This window comes from Petaurus breviceps, unplaced genomic scaffold, assembly GCF_028583685.1.
Source record: "Petaurus breviceps papuanus isolate PSGF00001 unplaced genomic scaffold, PetGlider_PUasm1.0 90434, whole genome shotgun sequence".
Lineage (NCBI taxonomy): Eukaryota > Metazoa > Chordata > Mammalia > Diprotodontia > Petauridae > Petaurus > Petaurus breviceps.
The window spans coordinates 2,253,497-2,273,072 of NW_027187251.1; the positions used below are offsets into that span (position 1 = coordinate 2,253,497).

General features: G+C 37.6%; 1 protein-coding gene across 2 annotated transcripts in view; it reads left to right on the forward strand.

Moving 5' to 3' along the window:
* Positions 1 to 19,576, forward strand: part of KCNH1 (potassium voltage-gated channel subfamily H member 1) — a 543,998-nt gene that overhangs the window by 21,279 nt on the left and 503,143 nt on the right. For both annotated transcript variants that reach the window (XM_069108778.1, XM_069108779.1), the window contains exon 3: positions 6,873 to 6,979. In XM_069108778.1, the coding sequence (XP_068964879.1) occupies positions 6,873 to 6,979 (107 nt within the window). The remainder of the gene's footprint in view (positions 1 to 6,872; positions 6,980 to 19,576) is intronic.

Sequence of the window (19,576 nt, forward strand, 5' to 3'; positions counted from 1 at the left end):
ATATTTCCTGATTCCAAGGTTCAGGGTTTTCCCCACTATTCCATGCTGCTGTTTTTGACCCCCAGCAATCTCTCATGAAGCTCTGTAGAGAAATAAAAAAAAAACAAATGATAACAGTTTTGGAATTGTCATTGGCAGCATTTATCAATCTGCCAATCTAGAGATGTGAAAGCCAGAAAAGAATTTAAAAAATGAAAAATAAAGTTCTCTTCTCCCTTCCCTACTCCTTGAAATAAACATTATTTTCCCCTTAAAAGTTACAAAAATTATATCCTGATTTTTAAAGAATGATTAAGGCAACATAGTTATATAATGTTACTAATTCTTTGTTCTCCTAAGAGAAATTTTAAAATATATGCAGGGAAGGTTCATCACCACTCACCTGGACTATTAGAGTAGCTTCCTAATTGGTCTCCCAGATTCCAGGCTTTATTCTCTCTGATCCATACTCCATTCAGCTGCCAAATTGATATTGTTAAAGCACAGGTCTAACCATGTTACTCTCCTGCTCAGGAAGTTCCAGTGGACCCTTATTGCCTTTAGCATAAAATAAAAACTCCTCTGTTGGGCTTTTGAAGCCTTCACATTCTCTCTCTCCTTATCTTTCTGGACTTATTGCACAATACTCTCCATGCATTCTTGTGTTCAAGCCAAAATGGCCACTGTGCTCTTCCCTAAGCATGACATTCCATCTCCCATCTCCATACCTTTGTACAGGCTGTACCCTATGTCTAGAATGTATCCCTACCTCACCTTTACCTCATAGAAGCCTTAGCTTTCAAATGTTGCCGAACAGAGAATACATTTAGTTGTTTGGGTCAGGAATGGAGGCTGTGTCTTTTCAAAATATAGTCTTCCTACAATGTGGAGGAAGACCTTTGAGAAATACAAGTTATGATTCTTTTAGCTCCTGCTTCTTCAGAATCTCCTTCTTCTCCACAGTGTGAAGTAAATAAATGGATCTACGTTTAGAAACACTCACATGAAATAAGAAGACAGTAACACTTGTCCCCATCCACCTTCTTCCTGAGGTTGTGAAGATAGAATGAGATGATAATTTTAAACATTTAGCCCAGTGCCTGGCACATAGATGCCATCTAAATATTACCTATTATTAATATCATCATCATCACCACCATTATCATCGTCATCCAACTAAAAATTTTATTTGAATAAATGGGTTAAGATTATGAAAATCTAGGATCAGAAGGGGGCAGCTAGATGGGGCAGTGGCTTAAGTGCCAGACCTGGAGTTAGGAAGACTCATCTTCTTGAGTTAAAAAATGACCTCAGACACTTACTGTGTTACCTTAGACAAATCACTTAACCCTGTTGGCCTCAGTTTCCTCATCTGTCAAATGAGCCAGAGATGGAAATGGCAAACTACTCTAGTACCTTTTCCAAGAAAACCCCAAATGGGGTCATGAAGAGTCAGACACAACTGAACAATAGTAGCACAGGATTAGGAGCAGAAATTGCTGATAGAACTAAAAAATGAGACCGATTACATTAAGTTCCATGCCACAAAAGTTGTATTCTGTGTGTCTTTTTTTCTTTATTCATTTCCTCCCAAGTTCTTTTTCTGAAAATGAGCATTTTTTTTGGAGGGGGGAAGGTAGGGCAATTGGTGTTAAGTGACTTGCCCAAGGTCACATGGCTAGTTTTGTGTTAAGTGTCAGAGGCCACATTTGAACTCAGGTCCTCCTGACTCCAGAGTCAGTGCTCTATTTACTGCGCCACTTAGCCACCCCAATGAGCATGTTTTGTATAAGCTTTTTTTTTATAAGCTTGATGTGAGAAATACTACCTCCTAGTAAAATAATGACTTTGTTTTTTATTTTATGTTGATGAAAGTTTTATGTTCCCAAGTATTAACCTACTTATAAATGGTAAAAAATTATAAGATGTTAAATTATAAGAAGTCCAGTAGCTGATATTCTGTTTATAGTAAAAAAGGAACCATTTAAAGTTGATTGATTTTAACTTATTTCTTGAATAAACTACATTTTTCAATACATTAAAGAAAATTTATGAGCATAATGTGATAAACATAAGACACAATACATTTTTTTTAAGCAATTGGGTTTAAGTAACTTGTTCAAGGTTACATGGCCAGTTATTTCTGGGTGTGGGGCTAAGTATCTGAGCCCAGATTCGATCCCCAGGTCATCCTGACACTGGGGCCGGTGCTCTTACTCACTGTGCTACCTGGCTGCCCCGACACAATACATTTTTATATTGATAAACTAATAAAGTGATTTTAGATCTCTAAAGGGCACTTTTACAAAACTTTACATATAGAGTGAAGAAAGCAGAGCCAACAGAACAATATACAAAATGACTACGATTATATAAATGAAGTTGTCATGGAGAAGCAATGAAACTCTGATCACTTACAGAACTGTACTCTCAAAATTAAAGGGCACATCTCTCCTTTCAGTTAATAATGGATAGAATAACTTTTTCTGGGAATGGGCTTTGTAAGGAGTTTGTTTAGTATTTGTTGAAAGATATCTCCTGTGTTGAAACAGTGTACCATTAAGCATTTCTAAAACAAAAAATAATTTGAATATTTTTACATTTGGGGGGTAAAATTCTCATTTTCACCCATTGACTAGTAAAAACATTTTTCAGGTCTTTCAACTATTCATAAATCATCCATTTGTAACATTTTGATACAAAGCCCTAACTTCCCTTTTCAGTTTTATTTCCTCATTACTGCCCTTCTCTTCAGTCAATGGGAACAAAATAGGAGAGCTACTATAATGAAATTAATGAAAATTTTCTAACTTTTAAAGAACCACAGAATCAATCAGACAATAAACATTTATTAAGCACTTCCTATGTGCCACAAATAGTGCTAAGTGCTGCAATGATATTGTTCAAAGAAGACATAGAGATTATTTAGTTCAATGGCTTTGTTTTATGGATGAGGAAACAGAATCCTAGATAGTGGAAGTGACTTCCCCAAGGTCAAGGTGCTAGTTAGTAGCACAGTACTCAAAAGAATCTCAGTCTCTTATTCCCACTCTGTTTCTCAGGCTACTGATCCATACTGTTAATCATTGTGGAGGGCCCAAATGATTAGCCCTATGGGAATTCAGGGCAAGAAAACTTCAAGAAGGAGATAGCTACTGAATAGTGTCAGAAAAGGGGAACGATATTCTTTTTCCACACTCCCATCCACCAGCATACATTTATTAAGTGTTTACTATGTGCCAGGAATTGTGCTAAGTATTACAGATAGAAAGAAAAAGTGAAAACATCCCGTCTTCCAGGGAGTTTATATTCTAAAAGGGGAAAATATGTATGTGTATAGATATGTACAATATATAAACATTAAGTAAATATTTCCATTACTGGGAAAGACACTAACAGTTGCGGGCAGGGAGGAAAAGAAAAGTTTTCCTATCGAAGGCAACAATTAAGCTCAGTCTTGAAGGATTCTGAGAAGCTGAGGTGAGGAAAAAGAATATTCTATGAGTGGGGGCCAGCTAGGGGAAAGCACAGAGAAAGGAGGTAGAGAGTCACACTAGGAAGAGCAAGCTGGACAGTATGACTGGACTGTAGAATATGAGGAGGGGAATAACATGTATGAAAGACTGAAAAGATAGAAAGAAGCCAGACTGGAAGGACTTTCAATGCCAAGCAATGACTTTATGTTTGACTCTAGAAGCAATAGGGAGCCACTGGAGTTTATTGAGCTGAAGAGGTGATACATTCAGACATGTAGTTGGAGGTAATGTAACTTGCCTTCAGAATAACACAGCTAGCAGGTGTCCAAGGTTAGATTTGAACTCATTTTACTGACTCTGGTTTCTCTGTCTTGGGGGTAGCTCTAAGTCCTCTGGAAAAATATGGCAGGTGTTCTTTCAGGAACTATATAGCAGTAGCACCTCAGAGATCCTTTTCCTACTTCTTAATCTGATATCCATCTAAGTGGGGCATTACCATACCTACAAGGCACCTAAAACAATACCATGACCTGATATAGTAGAGAGAATTGATAAAATAGGGAAGGAATTTGTCTTGTTTTACTTGATGATTCACTGTTATGGAATTTCAAGTTTCCTTTATGGAATTTTAAAAAGTATATTGGTAGCATATATATATATATATATATATATACACACACACATACATATATGCATACATATGCACACATATGCATATTAACACCTCAATTTTTTGGAGGCCATTTGCCCAGTGAACTCAGCTATCTGAAACCCAATCAAAAACCAGGAAGGAAGTGACCAATAGGTCCAATGAGCCAAAACAGATGTCACAGAATTCCTGCAATAAAACTCATGCCTTTTATTCATAGGAGGACTCTTGCTCAGAGTCCATTTATTCTTATTTTAAATACAATTTTAACAAGCTTTATTATGTGGTTTCCCAGCCCATGCAGACTGGAGGGGTTTTCATTAGAAGGACCTTGGCATGTTTGAGAAATAATATTTGATAGTCTGATAGCAAAGGAGAAGAAGAAAAACTGCTATGTGGTAATACTATTACAGGTACCCTGTAAGTATGGTAATACCAAAAAAGTAGGAATAAAATCTCAAAAAAGTTTTTGAGACTTTATATCTTTGGTTTAATTATTATCTTCATTCAGTTGTTGCCAAAATTTTCTACATCTAGCCCTAGTCTCTCTTCTGAACTCTATTTCTGCGTCTTCAACTGCCTATCAAATTGATGTTCCGTAAGGCTTTTTAATTAAGCTCACTATCTCCCAAGCTGAAGTCACTGAATTTCCCTCAAAACCCACCTCTTTTCTGAAATCCTCTTATTTCTCTCAAGGATGACACCATCCTTCCAGTGAGGGCTATCCTTCACTCCTCACTTCCAATCAGTAGCCAGATCTTTTGATTTCCACCTTCCATGTTTATTAAACACCTCCTATGTGGCAGGCACTGTGCTAAGTACTAGGGGTACAAAGAAAGGTAAAAGATTGTTCCTGTTCTCAAGGAGCTCACAATCTAATGAGTTCATGTTCGAACCCCTTCCTACCAGGACTACTGCTATAGTCTTGGTCTCCTGTTCTACAGCCTATTTTCCAGACAGTTGCCAAAGTGGTTTTCCTAAAACTTGGATCTGATTGTCTACTCCCTAATTCAGCAAACTCCAGTGACCCTTAATTATCTGTGAAATTAAATATGTTCCTCTGTTTGGCTTTTAAAGCCTTTTATAACCTGGTATCAATCCACCATTACAAATTTAGCACAGTCCTTGGTATATAGTAGGTGCATAATGAATACTTATTGACTAATTTCTAGCTTATCCCACTTCATACACAGTATGGTCTAGTAGAGGGGTGGGGAGCTTGCAGTCTTGAGGCCACATATGGCCTTCTAGATCCATAAGTGCAGCCTTTTGACTGAATTCAAATTTTGAGTTGTAAAATTCCCTGGTTCAGTCAAACTGACCTTCTTGCTGTTTCTCACACATGTTACTTCATCTCCCATCTACATGATTTTGTACTGGATATTTTCCATTCCTAGAATGGACTTACCTCTGCCTTCTAGAATTCTTATTAAAAAAAATTCTTTTCAGGGGTAGCTAGGTGGCACAGTGAATATCTCTGGAGTCAGGAGGACCTGAATTCAAATCCGTCCTCAGACACTTAACACAAAAACTAGCAGTGTGACCTTGGGCAAGTCACTTAACCCCAATTGCCCTCCAAAACAAAAACACCAAAAAAATTCTTTTCAAGGAACATGGTGAGGCCTTTGTAGATGCACCCTTCTCCTGGTAGCTAGTGCCTCCCCTTACAACCTTGCATTTATTGTGTATACATATTGTGTATACATGCTCAGTGGATGCCCATCTCTCCCACTAGAATATTAGCTTCTTGGCAGTAGGAGCAATTTCTTTTTATTTTTTCTTTGTATTCTCCAGCTCTAGCACAATGAATGGTACATAGTCAGAACTTAATAGATGCTCATTGATTGCTTTGATTAAAAAAGTGTAGTAGTCTGGGGCCACTTGGTTAGTATTCTGGCAAATTGCCTCAGTCACGAGCATATATATTACAGCAAATAATTCATATTATGTTGTTCTGGGGTCATTTGGATATGTGTCAGATGTCTTTCCTGAACTGTAAGTATCATGAGGGCGAAGACTATGTCTTACCCAAACCTTGCACTTCCTCCAAGACCCAGCACAGAGCTTAGCAGTCATCCAGTCAGTCAACAAATGGTGGGTGCTTCCTCAAAAGTATGGAATTCTTAATCTTCAAAATAATGACCCTGAGTTAAATTCTCTGGTGTATGCTCTGTTGAAGAGATCAGAGAAGGTGTCACATTAGTGGAAATGCTTATTCAGAAGACCTGGTTTCAAGTGTTAATTCTTTTCTATTAGTTATATGACGTTGGGCAACCTCAATTTCCTTATCTGTAAAGGGGGCAAGGGGTACTATTTGTACTGTCTCTCTCATGGAGTGAATCTGAAAGCCTGTGCCTCTGTCTTCCTGTTCACATTCTAACTTTGTTCATTGAAGCTGGTTTTGGTTTAACTATCTCTTCAAGGTCTCCAAGAAGTTTCCTTGGCCTCTTAGGTTTTAGTCGATACAAAATAAGAAATTATTTCGTATAACTTAATAATTAAGTTTTCAAAATGTATCCAGCTTAATTTACTAAGTCAATACAGTGCAGCAGAGCCCACAGGTCTTAGGATATGTTCAAGGATACAAATCTAGGCCTAGTATTAGAAAAGAATAAACAGGTATCTACTTATAGAAAGTAGTCTTGAGAGTAAAGGATTTTTTTTCTTTGCTTTTTTAGCTTCAGAACGTAGCATAAAGACCATATTTGTCAAGTGTTTGTTGAGTTTAGCAGGACTGTTTTAATTTGGACTTGTTGATTGATTTACAGTTTTATGTATGGGGAGCTGACAGACAAAGATACAATTGAGAAGGTGCGACAGACGTTTGAGAATTATGAAATGAACTCTTTTGAAATCCTGATGTACAAAAAGAACAGTGAGTATTCTGGCTGTTTTGATTGGTTATGTTGAATGACTGGGATGAATCATTTAATGGCTCCCATTGGATGGGGTTGTTCCATCTGAAATCCATGCAGATACATATGTGGAAAATGAAATTTTATGATCAGTAAACCCAAGAAACCTAGGTTGTGAATGTTTAATATCACATTGCCATTTAATTTCATCCATCTTCCACAACAGTACAACTGCCATTTTATACTTTCCTTATCCTTTCAGCCAAGGAACACCCTTAGTTTCCAATAGACAGACCATCATTGTACTTAAAAGTTGCTCTGGGTTTCTTCATCGGGATGTCCCGTTTCATACACATATGCTAGGCTAGAATGGCAGGGCAGATTCCTTCCACCCCTCCACAATTGAGCTTTAGCCAATGAATTAATAGCTTTCCAAACTCTCTTGGTGTAGACCTTCTATTTCTTTTAGTAGGTGAGTTTGTTGGGGGTTTTTTTCTGGTCTCTCTGGCTGATGCCATTTGCCCTTGGGAAACTAGACTGCCAGCAGTGTTCTATTAATTTACATTGTTCTTTGGGGCATACATATTTCTCATTCATTTCTTGACTTCTACAACTGATGCTAATGAAGTATCTAGGTCAATAACCATATGCCAGTACAGGATTTTTTCATTCCAAGAGGAGATTCAGTGTTCAGTAGTTCTTATTCCCAATAATAAATAAAGATAGCAATGGTATTTAAAATGAATCTTGCTGTGTGCCTGGGTCTTTGATAGACATATTGGAAGGTGGGACAATGGGTCCTCTGGGGAATGCCAAGTTGTCATGTTTCTTTTCCCCCAAACTACTTTACATCAAGAATCAATGTTCCTTCTAGGCAAGGCTGGTAGGTCATTGTTTCAATAAAACATGTCCAGGGCATCTCAGGTGGAACATGATTGACAAGTCTTTATCCCATGGAGTACAAGTTTGAGTGACAGATACCTTCTTTCTTTAAATGGAAAGGCAGTATATTGAATAATTTTATCCTGAAGGAAATTAGAGTTTTTATCCTTTCTGGAGCCTTGGTGTAGGCATCTGAAGGAATTGTTCCATCTGAAGTCCATGCAGATACATACATGGAAAATTATTATCAACAAAGTCAAGAAATTTAGGTCCTTAAGATTTAATATTACACTACCATTTAATTTTACTCAGTCTTTAGAAACTGAACTTTCATTATTAATCTTGGTCAGCTATCTCACCAATGTAAGTTATTAACCACAAGGGGCATTTGGTAAAGGAAATATGATTGGTATGATACATGGCCATCTCTACTAAGGGAAACACACTCAAAGCATATGTCCTGTAGATGGTAGGATAGAAGCAGAGTTATCATCTATGTAAAGAGTACATTGATACAAAAACCATTTTCCATTAGATAAGTAGTCAAAAGATATGCATAAGAAATTCTTCAAATAATTCCAAACTCTTAAGAAACATGGGAAAGAATGCTTCACATTACTAATTAAAAGATAAATACAAATTAAAACAACCCTGAGGTTCCACTATATACCCAGCAAATTGACAAAGATGATAGAAGGTGGGAATAGTTAAAGCAGAAGGGGTTGGGAGCAGTATTAAAAATTTGGAAAGCAATTTGGAATTATGCAAATACAGTGACTTAAAATATTCATATCCTTGAACCACGAGGAGAATCCACTCCTAGGCAAATGCCTCAAAGTATTTGTTAAGGAGAAAGTTCCTATACACACCAAAATAGTTATAGCAACACTTTTTTTTTTTTGAGAGGGGAAGGTAGGGCAATCGGGGCTTAAGTGACTTGCCCAAGGTTACAGGGGAGTTTTTGTGTTAAGTGTCTGAGTCCGGATTTCAACTCAGGTCCTCCTGATTTCAGGGTTGGTATTCTATTCACTGCACCCCCCTATAGCAACACTTTTGGTGGTAGCAAACAATTGGAAACAAAGTAGATGATCATTAATTGTCAAATGGCTTAACAAGTCATGGTTTATGAATGCGATAGAATATGATTGTGTTATAAGAAATAAAGAATATGTTGAATACAGAGAAACATGGAAAGACTTAGGTGACCTGATGCAGAGTGAAGTGACATACTTAACTACAGCAATGTGAATGAAAAGAACAACTGCCACAAAAACCATTGAAAATAATATCACAGAATTACAAAGAATAAGCGTGGCCCCAAAGAAGAGGAAAAAAGACACCTCCCACTACATTTTTACAGAGATGGGAATTACATGCATATAGCTTTAGAATTTTTTTTTTGCTTTTGTTTTTTGGAGGGCAATTGGGGTTAAGTGACTTGCCCAAGGTCACATGGTTAGTTTTTGTATTAAGTGTCTGAGGCTGGATCTGAACTCAGGTCTTCCTGACTCCAGGGCTGGTGCTCCATTCACTGTGCCACCTAGCCACCCCTAGAATTTTTTTTTTGATATATTGATATATTAATTTTATTCATTTTTTCCTTCCTCTTTTTCTTTCTTTTCTTTACAAATTTTCTTTGTTATATATGGAATGACTCTCAGGGAGTGGGAGAGGAAGGGATATTGGAAGAAATTTAGGTGATATAAAGCAAAAGACATCTACAAAATTTTATTTTTAAAAAAGTACATTGGTTAGCTACTAACGCATTAATGTGCTGGCTATCAAAAGTAGTGTTTCTGTACTCAATGTCTGGGGAAGTCCGTCAGTAGTATTATAGCACAGTAGTATTCCATTACATTCATATACCACAATAAGAGTGATGTGGCTCTTACCTTTGAGAAGGCAGTATGGTATAATGGAAAGAGGACCTTCTATGAAGTCAAAGGACCTATGTTTAAGTCTTGACTCAGATACTCCCTCTGGGACCTTGGGCAAGTCAGTTAATCTACCTGGGTCCTGTTTTCTTAACTGCACAACAAGGGACCTGGACTAGATGGCTTCTGAAGACTCTTATACCTATTGATCTGTGATCTTACATTTCTATAATTTAAGGAGTTCACAGTTACTGTAATAGGACAGACAAGGCAGACGCATGGAATAGTAATGCTAAATGGTGTATCGTTGCTCACTTGTATGATATGGACATGAAGGAGATGTGGCAAAATTTGAGGCTGAATTCTACCTCACATATTTACCTGATTAATATTTTATCCTTCATGATTTTTATAGGGATGAGGCTTGGTCAAATAAGAATGACTTTTTTTTTCCTTTTCTTGTTGTTGTTCAATCATTTTTCAGCCATATCTGACTCTTTGTGACCCCATTTGGGGTTTTCTTGAGAAAGATACTGGAGTGGTTTGCCATTTACTTCTCTAGCTCATTTGATAGATGAGGAAATGGAGGCAAACAGGGTTTGTGACTTGTCCAGGGTCACACAGCTAGTAAATGTCTCAGGTCAGATATGAACTCAGGAAGATGTCTTCTTGACTCCAGGCCTGGCACTCTATCCTCTGTGCCACCTAGCCAGGGTCCTTTGATGGCATAAAATTGCAAGTGCCTAATGCTAGAACTTGTGAAGATTACTTGCCAGGGTCTTATCAATAAACATCATCAAACTCAACTCATTTCAACAAATATTTGATCAATGCCTACTGCATAGTCAGTCAATAAGCATCTATTAAGTGCCTACTATGTACTAGGTATTATGCTTAGAGTTACAGATACAAAAAAAAGAAACAAAATAGTTTTCCACTCTCTGGGAGTTCATATTTTAATGGGGGTGGGTGGGTGGATGAACAATATGAGAACAGCTCTGTACAAACAAGATCTACACAAGATTAATGGGAGATATTTAACAGAGGGAAGGCTCTAAAATTAAAGGGGATCAGGAAAGACTTCTTAGAAAATATGGGATTTTATCTGGGACCTGAAGGGAGCCACGATTTTGGAAAGAATAAAAGTCAATCTGGCATGGTCCTTTGCTCTCATAGAGTTTATTAGATGGTAGTATCCTCTCCATTAGACTCACCGTGTGGTATGTGGAACAGTTTGGCTTTAGAATTAGTGGATCTAGGTTTGTTACTTTATTGCTATTATGATGACACTGAGGATAGGGTAGTACTACCTGCTTTCATGGTGGCACCAGCCTCAAGGGCATATACTTGCAACTATGCTCCTGACTTGAATGAATAATAATAATAATAATAAAACAACACATTTCTCAACCATTCACTACATACTGGGAGCTGTGCTAAGTTGTAGGGGTACAAATGCAATGGTGGAAGGCAGTTCCTGCCCTCAAAGGTATTTGTATTACAATGGAAGATAATATGTATTAGGAAGTTGTCATCAGGGAGAAAAATTTTGGACAGGAGAGTCAAAGAATTAAGAGACTTGGCACAACTAAGCCATTTCCAGGTCACTAGCCTGCTTCATTAGGATGCCCGTGTCCAAGTTTACCTTTTTCCTCCCCTACCTGATAAATCCATTAACATATTCCCTTCTCCCTACTTCATGTTTGGACCTGCAGAAATTGTCCACTCCCTACCCCCAGCTCTTCCTAAGGGTCATTGAGCTATAAATTATTTGTAACTATTATTGAATATTGGTCTGGACTCTGAGCCTTGGTATACAAAGAGTCATTTGAAAAGGATTTGCATGGATGGGAGATTGATAGAGAAAATGGAAAATTCAGGCTGCCTCTAGCATACTTGAAACTGAGCTGCCTGCTTGTCAGGACTTTGTGACTGATGGAAACTCAAAGCCAAGTCTTATAACCTCAATTCTATCTGACCTAATAGGTGAATAAAAAAAGGTAATGGTTACAATATAAGGACTAAAGCCCACAGGATGACCAATATACTGAGTCTAACTTAGTGAGCACTCTTATCTTTTCACCTATAGAAAGGTCATTGTTCATAGCAGTAGCCTTTTGTCATCAGCCAGGTTCAAAGATGTATTACTTTCTGAGTTTGAGCATCAATCTTCCTTTTAAGGGGTGTGATTAATCTTTTGTCCTTTGTCTGGAACATTTGGAAAATAATGTTTCCTTTTTGTTTTTCCCTCCCAAGTATTCATTTGGAGAGGGACATAGACAAGGAATGTTTCCTCTTCTTTAAGAGTCTTCCTTGGTAGGAAATGGCTAGTCAAGAAGTAAGCAGTATCTGAATAGTGAATCAAACTATTGAAAACAGCATTTAATTGAGATCAAATCAATAAGCCCTTTGAGTTTGTCAGGGTAGAAGTGATGTAGATGGGGTGGCTAGGTGGCACAGTGAATAGAGCACCAGCCCTGGAATCAGGAGGACCTGAGTTCAAATACAGTCTCAGACACTTATCATTTACTAGGTGTGTGACCTTGGGCAAGTCACTTAACCGCAATTGCCCTGCCTTCCCCCCTCCAAAAAAAAAAAAGCAAAAGAAAAAAAAATAGAAATGATGTAGATAAAATGGAACATGCTGTAAAGAGGAAAGAGTTGAGGAGTAACATATTTCCACTCAATATAAATTAGTATTTCCTAAGAAATAGTTATCCCAAAATGCTTTCCCTCTGTTAATTTATCTTATTTATCTTGCATATAGCTTGCTTTGTTTATATTTGTTGTCTTCCCCATTAGATTGTAAGCTACTTGAGGGCAGGGACTGTCTTTTGCCTCTTTTTGTATACCCATTGATTAGCACAGTGACTGGAACATAGTAGGTATTTAATAAATGTTTATTGATTGATTGATTGGCATGGTACACTTCATAGGCTAGTGAATTCCCTTTCACTAAATGTTAGAAGATCTCTGGTTTCGTCTGTTGTAGAACAATGATGATAATAATAATAGATAACACATATTGCACTTTAATGTTTGCAAAGCCCTTTTTCATATATCCTTTCATTTGCCCTTCACAACAACCTGAATTTAGGTACTTATTATTTTAATATCTCTACTTTGTAGATGAAGAAATTAGACCTGAACTGGGGACTTGCTGTCTGAGACAGGGATTCCTGGGTAGGTGTGGATTGGGCTAGATAGTTTCTGAGGTTCTTTCCAGCCTGGAGATATTCTGCTCTCTTTATTCCCTTACCTCCTTATCTTTTACAATCCTTCACTCTTCAATTGGTTTGAATCCACAGAGCAGCTCATGTTCATCTTTCTTGCTGCTTTGGAGCTTTTGGCAACCCAGTCACACTTGGTCAGTGGTCTGTTTTTGAGGTAAAGAATATTTGATCTGTGGAGAAGGTTGTTTTGTTTTGTTTTTGTGGGTTGTGGAGAGAGAGCTAGGACAGAAGAGGTCAAGTAAAGAAACTTTGCACTTTCAAAGGTTCAAAGCCATTTTGTTGCCTCATGCTGATGAGAGGCTGATAAGCTTATTGAGTTTCTAATAAAGTCTACTTGACATTAGGCATTGAGTGATGAGTTTTTCTTATCTCATTTATTTATTTATTGCTTTTTTTTGGAGGGCAATTGCCCAAGGTCACATGGCTAGTTTTTTTGTGTGTGTTAAGTGTCTGAAGCCAGATGTGAACTCAGGTCCTCCTGACTCCAGGGCTGGTGCTCTATTCACTGCGATATGTAGCCACCCCAATATCTCATTTATTATTCATTTAAGGTTAGGTTTATTCATTTAGGATATGGTTTAATGTAGAAATGAACCACTGAAATTTTTTTCTGCTTGCTTTTTTATTTTTAAAGATGAATTCCTTCTTTTTCTGACTTTTGAGGTGGGACATAAAAGACAGTTCTGTGTGCACAGCCTAGTCCTCTCTATTTTTTATGAGAGCTATAGCAGGTTTTAATGTGGAACAATGGCAGGGCATGCTGGGAACGGACTAAATTAGGAGATGATTTAAAGCTTTCAGGTAACTGCTAAATTCCACTAGCTAATAACTCTGAACCGGAGTTAAACTTAGCCAAACCATTTATGTAGCCAAAGCTGTGGGTTTTCTCTAAGATCTCAAAACCTAAGCTTGTATATTCATCTCCCAAATTACTGTGCCACTGGAAGGAGCTGGAGACCAGATATTCTAAAGCAACAGATAATTCAGGAGCCATGTTTTAGAAAATTAGATACAATTTTATGGCAAAATTTCCTTCCTGATTTTTACTCAGGGCAATATTACAATAAAATTTCCCTATGAATGTATATTTGCTGAGCAGTGGGGAAGAATCAGCATGGAGGAAGCTGGATAGGAAGAAATTGGCTTATGATTTAGTGTCATCTATGAATAAAGCCAGAAATGGGGTAGTGAAGTGTTACTGAACCTGCATTTAAAAAAAACCCACGATTTTTTTGTTTGCTTTCTTTCTTGTCTACATTATATTATAAGCAATTATTATCTTCTTCATGTTTCTGTATACATATACATACATACATATGTGTATACACACATGTATATAAATACACACATACAATCTATCTGAATAAAAATATGGTGGACAAAAATCCATCCTTCTTTACCTCCTAAATGAAGTCTTTACTTATTTCCCTTCTTTCCTTTCCCCTCTTTCCATTTCACATGACACTTTAGTGTTAGACCTCTCTGATAAATGTATCATAGAATACTGTATATTAGAGTTATCTATGTTATTATTTGTGATGGGAGGCATGGTATAGTGGAATGAAAACTAAAACTGGAGTCAAAGGATCTGGGCTTGAATCCTTACCACCTGTTGGGATTTAAAAATTTAAAGCATTTAAAAATGCTTGTTAATTGTTTTTCCTAGAGGAAGTTATTTAATGTTCTGGACTTCAGTTTTTACATCTCTAAAATGAAGGGGTTAGTCTCTAAAAGACCTCTAAGGCCCTTTCTAGCTCTACATTTATTATCTACCAGTCAGGCAATAAGCATTTTATTAAGCTCCTACTATGTGTCAGGCACTGTGCTAAATTCTGGGGTTACCAGAAAGGCAAAAAATAGTCACTACTCTCATGGCAAGCACAATCCAACGAAGGAGATGACATGCAAACAATTGAGTATAAACAAGCTATGCATAGGATAAATGGGAAATAATCAGCTGAAGGAAGGGGCTAGAATTAAGAGGGATTGGGAAAGGCCCCTTGTAGACGGGGATGGAAGAAAGTCAGGAAAGCCAGGAGGGAGAGATGAAGATGTAGAGGATCCCAGACGTGGGTGACAGAGAAAATGCCAGGAGTCAAGAGATGAAATGTCTTATGCCAATAACAACAAGGAGGCCATTGTCATTGGGTTAATGAATATGTAGGGGTGGGGGTAGGTGTGTAAGGTATAATATGACAGGAAAGGTAGAAGGAGGTTGGATTATGAAGGGCTCTGAATGCCAAGCAGAGGACTTTGTATTTGAATCTAGAGGTGATAGGAAGCCACTGGAATTCATTGAGTGTGTGTGGGAAGGGGTGGGGGGTGGGGTGGAGAGTTTGACATCGCCTGGTCTTTGCTTCAGGAAAATCACTTTGGTGACTAAATGGAGGATGGACTGGAGGGGAGGAAGACTTGTGGCAGGTGAACTAAACAGCAGACTATTGCAATAGTCCAGGCATGAGAAGATGAGGCCCTGTACAAGGATGGTGGCCTATCAAAGGAGAAAAGGAGGATTATTTGAGAGATTTTACCAGAAAAACCAAACAACCACCTCTCTGAGGGCGAGCGCTGTATTGACTCATTTTATTATTTGCCCTAGTTTAGTAGAGTGCTTTACATACATTAGGTACTTATTAAATATTTTTTGAATAAATATTCTCTCCTCAGTAGATAAGTGGTCAAAAGATTAGAAAAAATTTTCAGAAGAAAAATTGCAAACCATAAATAACTGAGTGGAAATATACTTCAAATCACTAAAACTAAGAGAAATGCAAATTAAAACAACTCTGAGGTTTCACCTTACAAAATAGAAATTGGCAAAGATGACAAAAATGGGGACTATAGAAGGTCTATAGAAAGAAAAGCCCACTAATTTACTGTTGGTGGAGCCTTTCTGCATAAGTTTCTAATTATGCAAGAAATATGTCCATCTTCTTTGATTCAGCAATTCCACAACTAGACATGTATGCTGAAGAAGTCAGAGACGGGAACAAAGATCTAATATATGCCAAAATATTCAAGACAACACTGCTCCTCACCTCATTCTCTTTGCTACAATGCTTTTGGAGGTCCTTAGTGACTTCTTTGTTCATTATGTCCAGCAAGAGACAATGCTGTAAGAGAATGTCTCATTTTTAATTATTTATATTATTTATCTATATTTATATTACTTATTATTATTTGTTATTGGGCAAAGTGGATAGAGTGCTGGGTCTGGAGTCAGGAAGACTCATGTTTCCAAATTCAAATCTGACCTGTGACACTTATTAGCGATGTAATCCTGGGTAAATCACTTAACCCTGTTTGCCTCCTTTTCCTCATCTGTAAAATGAGCTGCAGAAGAAAATGACAAGCCCCTCCAGTATCTTTGCCAAGGAAACCCCAAATGGAATCACAAAGAGTTGGATACAACTGAAATAACTGAACAACAATAGCTATTTGTAGTAGCAAGGAACTGGAAACAAAGTGGGAATGGTTAAAAAAAACCCCACAAGCCTTGTGGTATATGAATGTAATGGAATAATATTATGCAGTAAGAAAGGACATATAAAAGGAATTCAGAGAAACATGGTAGAATTTGTTTGAACTGATACAAAGTGAAATTGGTAGAACCAAAAAATGAAAAATTTCTTCTCAAGTACTCACTATGTGCCTAAAAAGTGAGATATTCTCTTACTGGACATCATGAACAAAAGAGACACTGAGAATCTCCCATATCACTGAGGAAAAGAGAAGGAGGGAAAGTGCTGATTGATGTTTACTCAGACTTTTTTGGAGACACCCTCAGTTCTGGCTATTCAGCCAACCCAAAAAAGCTACTCCTAATCGTGTGGTTAGCAGATTGGAACCAATTATACAATGTGTACTCATGCTCTAAAGACTCTCAAGGCATGTCTGTTACAGATCATCATGATTCTCCAGAAGGCAGTTCCTCAGTTTCTCCACACAGAAAAAGAAATCGCTGTGCATGTACCAGACCCCCATTACACCTGACTTGGTGAACCTTCAGGAATTTCTGTACTTCTAAGATCTAAATCTCCCTGTGCAGCTGGATGCTTGTAGGCTTTCGTCTGCTGGAGTGACTACTTTATCAATCTAGGACCCAGTTCCTTCACCACCCTGCTGTCTTTAGGTACTAAAGTACATATGGCATACAAGATCTGTCTACCCTGTGAAACCTCCTTTAATACACAGGCCCAGTGGGGTGTATGACAAATAATGGAGCTGCTTTTATTCTTTATATCTCCACTTCATTTGGTTTCAGCTTTTGATGATCTCTGAATAGCTTTTTCCGCATTCTAATGTTAATTTTCCTATTGTCTTTAAGAAAGAAATTGAATCTAGGCAGGGTTCCTGTTGCCCAAGTGTGTGGCCTTAGTTTGATGCACTTTAATATTTATTTAAACCCCAAGGCATATGACACTGTAGTAGAAGCATAACTTTACCATTATTATCACCAGGAAGATGCCTTTATTAGGCACCTAATTGTAGGTGGCTCTGTCCAGAGCACTGTAGGAAGAGCTATTTATATCTGGCCAGTACCCTAGAAACTTTTAAATCTATCAACGGGGATATGTGACTCAAATATATATATATATATATATATATATATATATATATATATATATATATGTATATATATAAAGCCACAGCCTGGTGTATTGGACTTGGAGTGGGAGACCTGGGGTCAGTGACCACAGGCAAACCATTTACCTTGCTTATAACTCAGTTTCCTCTTAATCAGAATGAAAGTTTCTTGATGAAAAGAGACAATACTTTTTTGGAGGGCCTTTGGAACCCAATGCCTTGCATCTAATAGGTGCTTACTAAATGATTGGTGAATAGAATCAAATCAAATATGTAAATAAGGATAATATTTGCAATACTTTATGGGGTCATAGGATCATAAATTTTGAGTCCTTGAATCAGGTTGTCTCATTTTACAGATGAACAGACTGAGTCCCAGAGAAGTCAAGTGACTTGCTGATACACTTAGCAAGTGTGTGAAGCAAGATTCAAGCCTAGATCTTCCTGACTCCAATTCCAGCATACTATTTACTGCACTACCCTGTCTGTTCATTGCAAAGACATTGTATCATCCCTCAAGTGATGTGTAGGTGTCAGTTATTATTATCTTATAAAGATGGCAAGATAGAAACATCAGACAGATACAGTGACTGATGAATAAGCTATTTGTATCACATGTGATAGGATATGTTAGAGAGATAGGGTATTTGCTGGGACTGGGGCAAGGGTATGTGCATAATTATATTGGGGGGAAATTATGGAAGGAATTATGTAGGGGTGAGATTTGGGAGAACAGCTGTGTGAGTTCTATACCCTATACAAACACCTGCAATCAAGACATGAGGTCTTATTTCAGCCAACAGATAATTAATCTTGGTGATAACAATGTAAATGGAACCCTAATTCTCGAAGCTGCTAATTATTCTTTCTAGTGACAGATGATCTGTGCACCACGTATGTGTCATCCTGGGGGAGGCAGCTGTATTCTATTCGGGGATAAGTTTGGGTCTCTCCCCCACCTTTTCCCAGGCTCAATTTTATGCCTAATACCAGACCTGGCTGGTTTAAAAATAGATGCTTAGAACATGTTATTGAGGCCAAGATCACCAGTTGGATTCTCACATATTCTAGTTTTGCCCATACCACATAGCTAGTTCTAGCCAAACTTCTCACAAATGCCCACCTTACTAACAAGGCAGATATTGGGGGGGAAGTATGCATTAATTTACCTTATTCCTGTTACTGGGGGAATTTTTTAAGTTTTAAAGAGTTTTTCTGAAAGCAGAGAGAAGTCTTATTGGCCTATGGGTCTGAATTGCCCTCCTTCTGTAGTAGGGACAGCATACTTCCATTATTTCATGTTCAAGGTAGAGATAAAAAAAAAATCAGAACCTTCTTTGTGCCCTCTGTGAATCTATATCTAATCACTTTTTCAACTTAGCAAATTATAAGACAAAATAATCCTAAGTTAAAAGTATGTGAGTGCTTGTGTACTGACTATTTGAAACTGGTGGCATCTGTCTAGCTTTTGGGGTGGCATCTACTGTGAATGGTGAATGTTAGGGAGAGTCAGAGCATGATAGCTAGAGGACTGGTTCCCTTATCAGGAGTCCTGCCACCATGATCAACGCACTTGGGCAAGCCCTACCACTGTTCTGTAGCTCATTTTTTTTTCTTTAAAATGGACGTCATGATTTTGTGCACAAAATACAACACAGCATAATCAAAATTGTGAACTCAGAAGAAATAATCTATAATAACATAAGTAATATATTATATATATAATATAAATACTAAAATAATAAAACTTTTAAAATATTTTTGAATGTTTAAAAAATGATTCTTAAAAGTAGAAAATGAACTGATTCAGGTTTTGGGACATTGGCTAGGGATTGGTTCCACTCCGAGGAGTCAGTAAAGGGAGGTCTATCTTGGGCCCTGTTTTATTACCCATGGTAGCTGGTGCTTGAAGCCTATAGCCTTACCATTTAGCCTCAGTAGCAAGGTAAATGAGAGTGGAAGTTTCCCCAGTATATTCTTTCTGGATTCTTCGAAGGTTTCTGTGGCTATAATCATAGAGCCCCTAAACCCTTGGAATCTT